The sequence below is a fragment of the Cynoglossus semilaevis genome, chromosome 10, assembly GCF_000523025.1.
Source record: "Cynoglossus semilaevis isolate Cse_v1.0 chromosome 10, Cse_v1.0, whole genome shotgun sequence".
Lineage (NCBI taxonomy): Eukaryota > Metazoa > Chordata > Actinopteri > Pleuronectiformes > Cynoglossidae > Cynoglossus > Cynoglossus semilaevis.
In genome coordinates, this window is record NC_024316.1 from 20,065,017 (window position 1) to 20,070,754 (window position 5,738).

General features: G+C 44.0%; 2 protein-coding genes and 1 long non-coding RNA gene across 3 annotated transcripts in view; 2 read left to right on the forward strand and 1 right to left on the reverse strand.

Annotated features, from left to right (window-relative positions):
* Positions 1-3,071, reverse strand: part of wdr46 (WD repeat domain 46) — an 18,147-nt gene extending 15,076 nt beyond the window's left edge. The window contains exons 1-8 of the mRNA XM_008319440.3: positions 2,698-3,071; positions 1,987-2,160; positions 1,733-1,813; positions 1,540-1,652; positions 1,338-1,425; positions 1,182-1,243; positions 306-410; positions 72-222 (exon numbers count right to left, since the gene is read on the reverse strand). Of these exons, the coding sequence (XP_008317662.1) occupies positions 72-222; positions 306-410; positions 1,182-1,243; positions 1,338-1,425; positions 1,540-1,652; positions 1,733-1,813; positions 1,987-2,160; positions 2,698-2,754 (831 nt within the window). The 5' untranslated portion in view covers positions 2,755-3,071. The remainder of the gene's footprint in view (positions 1-71; positions 223-305; positions 411-1,181; positions 1,244-1,337; positions 1,426-1,539; positions 1,653-1,732; positions 1,814-1,986; positions 2,161-2,697) is intronic.
* On the forward strand, positions 296-1,017 carry LOC112487592 (uncharacterized). The gene is made up of 2 exons (XR_003050841.1): positions 296-501; positions 541-1,017. It is a non-coding gene; the product is annotated as an uncharacterized LOC112487592 (long non-coding RNA).
* Positions 3,072-3,449: 378 nt separating the features above from the next.
* Positions 3,450-5,738, forward strand: part of LOC103385521 (cytosolic sulfotransferase 2-like) — a 3,627-nt gene continuing 1,338 nt past the window's right edge. Inside the window, exons 1-5 of the mRNA XM_025059245.1 lie at positions 3,450-3,607; positions 4,751-4,889; positions 4,980-5,105; positions 5,442-5,542; positions 5,624-5,738. The exon at positions 5,624-5,738 is cut by the window's right edge and continues 51 nt beyond it. Coding sequence (XP_024915013.1) covers positions 4,751-4,889; positions 4,980-5,105; positions 5,442-5,542; positions 5,624-5,738 — 481 coding nt within the window. The 5' untranslated portion in view covers positions 3,450-3,607. The remainder of the gene's footprint in view (positions 3,608-4,750; positions 4,890-4,979; positions 5,106-5,441; positions 5,543-5,623) is intronic.

Here is a 5,738-nt window from a genome sequence, read left to right on the forward strand (position 1 = left end):
CCTCACCCACACCCACGCCTCACCCTCACCTCACCTCACCCTCACCTCACCCTCACCTCACCCACACCTACCGCGGTGGCGAGCAGAAAGTGGTACGGGAGGAACTGCATGCGGAGGACGTCGTTGAACTGGCGGATGCAGTGCAGCTCTATTCCTTTGGAGTCGTAAATGTAGAGCCACTTCTTCTGAGCCACTGCATACATGTCCTCACAGTGGAGCCACCTAGTGGCACAGTACACAGGATGAGTGCCATTAACATTTTGTCGGGTGTTTTTTTTTGTTTGTTTGACATTTGAGCGACTGACTTCACATCGTTGACCGACTCCATGACGTTCATCTCACACATCAGCTTCTTGGTCTGCCAGTCCACACAGGCCACGTGGCCCCTCCTCCCTCCCAGCAGAAGGTGACTGAAAGACAACACACACACACATATATATGCATGTATTGTCTGTGTGTGTGTACGTGTGTGTTCCTGTCATCAGAGACACGGACGCTCAGGTAAGGTCGCCAAGTTAAATCAGAGACACTGACGCTCAGGTAAGGTCGCCAAGTTAAAATACTAAAGAGCGAACTGCCACTGGGGGGCAGCGCCTCACTCTGACCAGGAATCAAACTCCCCAGCCCGGTTGAGCAGGTCCAGCTGCCCCGCGAGGTTTTGGTTTTGATAAAAACAAAAAACAAGTGTGTGATCTGCAGCTGACTGATGTCAAGAACGAACATCTGCATTCCTGTCTGATGACATCATCACTGGAGTTACTGAACTGTAACAGAGCGGTAACTGAAACCGTGACCTGACCTCTGACCTCCACTGGACCTCTGTGTGAAGGTCACTAAGACAAAACTTCATATAAAACTGGAACAAAAATGTGTTAATGATTTAACATGACGTCATCACACTGAGACCACGGGCTAACACCACGGAGGTGTTATCCTGCCCCCAAGTGGCCAAAAAACAAAGACAGTTCTATTTGAAAACTACTCCCTGAGTTCTAGTTCTGCACAATATTAGAAAAACAACAACCTCCAAACAGTACCAGAACTGTTCAACACAGACTGAGTTCAGACACAGATAAAATATCCAACAAAAACATTTTTGTTATTTTATGGTGGAATTAAAGACTGATTTTCTTGCACCGTTACAACAGTGAATTAAAAACCACTCAGTGTTTGATACCGACCGTCCGGTTCTGCCGTAATCCAGACGATACGGTCCAAACTGGGACAGCTTCAGGGAAAAGTACTGGAAGATAGAAAAGGAAATCCTCCGATTATTACCAGACTGGAAAAGAAAAACCTGAGGTCAATCCAGACGAACGACTTCTTCTTCTGTTCACCTTTGCTCCTGACGTTATGTCCACGGCCTCAGCGATGTCCTCCTGAGAGATGGTGCACGTGTCCTCGCCCTCGTCCGCTTCTAGGAACCTGATGTTTAGACACAAGGCCGGACATTCAGTCAAAGAACTCTGTCGAGGTTTTATTATTTATGAAAACCAGATTTCATTTGAAAACATAAAAAAAGGAATGAAATATTCAGACCCTGCTTCCTCTGGCAGCAGGAGGTCGAAGCGCGCCGCCTGCTTCTCCGCCATCTCAGTGGTGACCTCAGAGTGAGCCATTAACCGCTTCAGCTTGTACTGACCACTGGGGGGCTGAGAAGAACCACAGGTCGATTAGTGTGGGCGCCGTTCACGCAGTACTCCTACATACTGTGATGTACTGCGTTGTTTACTTTCTTAGACTTCTCCGCCCTCCTGAACTTCTTCAGCCTTTCCTCTGGGACGATGACCGGACCAGGAAACGGGTCGGACTTCTACAGAAAAACAACAACAACTCTGTCTTTGTACATATTTGAATAAAAATCAGCCGTGACTTTGACCGTGGTTATTGTCAACACGCCAAAGAAATACATTAAACCACATGTGACAATGAAACAAATATAAAATGGACCACAACAAAACAGATGTGAAGAAACTCCAGTCTTACCCCTGAGACAAACTTCTTTTTATGTGTTTCAACTTCTTCCACTTTTCTTTTCTTTGGCCTCCGCCTCTTCTCCTGTTGAGATTCTTTGTTCTGCTCTCCATCTTTTTCAGATTTGTTTTCTTCTTTTTCTCCCGGCTGCTGCTCCTGTGACTCCTGCCAGTATCGAGCTGAAGGCTAGTGAAGAAGAAGAAGAAGAAGAAAGTTCCCTTTAAGTCACTCACCTCCGTTCATGTACCATCAGTGCAGTTCTGGGTCAGACCTCAGGTCTGGTCGTGTTGTCATGAACACAGCACAGCTCTAACATCTGGAACAGTCTCCAGTCAGAGGCTGCAGGTCACGGTGTCAACACGGTTTATGACGTAGCTGAGAGCAACACCGGACTGAAGTTGTCGTTCTAAAAAGTTACTGCGTGGAGACAACTCAACGAATGACGATGTTTTCATAATCTCGAATGTGTATATTTATATCTTTGTGAATAAAATTAACAAGTGATTTTCGGAGACTTTTCACTTTAAAAGTAATCACGTGGAAAGAGCCGGTTTTAAACGGAGTAAATAATCGAGTGCAGACTGAAATCTGCTCGTACATCAGTCCTGCGGAATCAAAGAAACGAACAGCGACGATTCAATGCATCGTTTCGCAGTTTAACATTGAGTTGATCGATATCGTTCTTCTGAAAAGTTTTTATTTACGTTTGAATCAGTTTTTTACCTTCTTCTTTTTCCCCACGTGTGATCGTCGCACGGCGGTTCCGACGGGAGGCGCCATCTTTGTTGTGTATGTTGTTCACTTCCCGTGACGTCATAAATAAACGCCTACTTCCTGTTATCGCGTTTTCCACTATTACAAAACACTATTTCGTTGTTCAGTTTTTGTTATGTTTACACTTTGTGTTAAAATATTTTCTGATTGGCTCCTGAGTTCTTTTGACCAAATGAATAGAGGAACTCTATTCAACTGCCACGTGTTTTGTACCAGTGTTTCTTCACCTTTTTACTGTGTAGACGCGCAAACTGCTGCAGATTTCTTATTCAGGAACAGAAACACAGACCAAAACTGTAGCAAAAGGCTCTAATAAAAGCAAATAATTGAAAAAAAAATCTACAATTAAAAACCATTCAGACACACCCTTTAAAACACTGTAGCACAGGCTATATTATATTATATTATATATATATTATATATATATTATAACAAATGTTTCATTTGTTGATACCAACATAGATGATGTTGTGTGTTTGGTGGATATAAATATATTAATCACAAATATCTCCATTTCTGTTGGCTAAATAAACCGTTAGTTTTCAGTCTTTCGACTGTTTGTCTGGTCCATACACTGTATATTTGTTTGTAAAAAAAAAGTAAGAAAAGAGAAGTCACGTACGTGTGTGTGTGTGTGTGTGTGTGTGTGTGTGATCATATTCCTTATCTCCTCCCCCATCCTCTCCCCCTCTCCCCCTCCTGTAACCCTGCCCACTGCTCCTCTGTGGGTCAGAGTTTCTGTTCTTTTCATTCCGTTCTGGCTGCAGCAGAAGAACAGAAGAAGAAGAAGAAAAATCACAGAAAACACTGCAGATTGTTGGAGATTCTCAGAGGAGACGAGCTGAGTCCAGGAGCCAAGGTACGGAAAACAACTGCTCACCCGTTTCTCACCCGTTTCTCACCCGTTTCTCACCCGTTTCTTGGTCTGCTCTAGAGTCTGCTTCTGTTTTTCTGAAGTTTTTTTAAAATCCTGTTCTTTATTCTCTGCACTCACACCAACTTTAATCCCGACGGACAAAAACCCCCGAGAAAAACAACAAGCACTTCTCAGCTGCAGCTCTCTTACTTCAGGGACTGCTGCTCTGCCTTTATCTCCCTCAAGATTAGATCAAATGAAATCGACTCTGTGTGTCTGCCCCGAGCAGACGACCGATGACAGCTGTTTTTATTTCAGGACATAATGAAACTACTTTGATCAGGTAGTGTTTGTGTCAGGAAGCAGCCAGGATCCAAACGCAGTCCTGGAGAGACTGTTTCTGGTGCAGGTAGTTTACAAAGGCAAAACATCAAAAACTGACTTCTTCACCAGAGCAGGGACGAGGCACGAACTGCCAAGAACAAACTAGAAACTCTGAGCTGAGCACAGGAAACAGACTTGACCAGATAAACACAACCAACAGATACAACGACCGCCCCCCTCCCTCTCGCCCCCCCAGGACACTGTGAGTATATACAGTATATACCAAGGGCACCAGGTGACACCAGTGAGACCAATCAGAGACACAGATGACACTGATTCTTCCACACAGCAGGAACAGACTGACCTGACAGTTTGTCCTTTCTGTCCCATCAATACTGTCCATGTGTCGGTGCAGTTACAACTGTCCTTCATATAAAAACATCTCAGTAAAAGAAGTCTTTTACTCTACAGTAACTATAGTAGCTGTAGTGCTAGAACAAAGTACAACATTCCATCGTTCTTTGCTGAGACATGTCTGTGTTTCCTCTAGAACTCGTTGTTATCAGGGATGTCTGTTACGTAAGATCTGTAAGAACCGTTAATAACGCAATTCCTGGGTTTTGCCAAATGATGTAGAAATCGTTTTAATTTAATTAATTCATCATTCATTTAATTAATCTCATACTCATACAGTGGTTTGTACAGATAAATAAATAAATATCACCAGGCCTGTATTGGAATCGGAAATTAAGTGTTTGGACAATATTAGCATATCGGTTGATATCGGACATCCCTAATTGTCCTCATTATTTTGTCTCACAGATGGAATCCGACCTTCGACCAACGCTCTTCGACTTCCACGGAGTTTCCATGACCAAATACTTCACAGAAAACTGGGAAAATGTTCAAAACTTCCAGGCCAGACCAGACGACATTCTGATCGCCACTTACCCCAAGGCTGGTGAGTTGGGCTGTGGTTCTGTTCTGCTGTCATGACGCTGTAACCGGGTCACTGACCGGTTTGGACCTGTGTCCATGTCCTCCACCTCAGGGACCACCTGGATCTCCTACATCCTGGACCTGCTGTATTTTGAGCAGAAGTCTGAGCGTGAGACCATCGTCCCGATCTACGAGAGAGTTCCCTTCCTGGAGATCAGCATTCCTTCTCAGCCTAAAGGTGCCCTGCTGGTCGACCAGTGGAACTGCAGCTCAGCTCCAACTCCAACAATAAATTCACAAAACAAACTTTTCACCGTCACAAAAACCCAAATATTAAAAAAAGGTTTTATTTAACATAAATACTGAGTAATACAAACGGTGAGCACAAATATTTTCCTCTGAAACAACAAGTAAGGAAATCGAACTACTTGTCATTGTGACGCACCACTGCACCACTGCACCACTGCACACACAACCAAATGTTTTTAACCCATCACCAACAGTCAGCAACTATTTAACTATTTAATTGCACCCAGATATGACCTTTTGACCCCGTTGTTTTTCTCTCCTGAAGGTAAAGACCTTGCGGACAAACTCACCACTTCTCCTCGTCTCATCAAAACCCATTTTCCGGTCCAGTTCGTACCCAAGTCCTTCTGGGAGCAGAAGAGCAGAGTAAACTGACAGATGTCAAACTGTCAATCATTTCTGTGAGTTGAGAGGAATTCTTTTTTATTTCATTTTCTCTGTGTGTAGATGATCTGTGTCATGCGTAACGCCAAGGACCTCGCCGTGTCCTACTTCCACTTCAATCGCATGAACCATGTCCAGCCTGAAGCAGGAGACTGGAGCACTTTTCTAAACAACTACA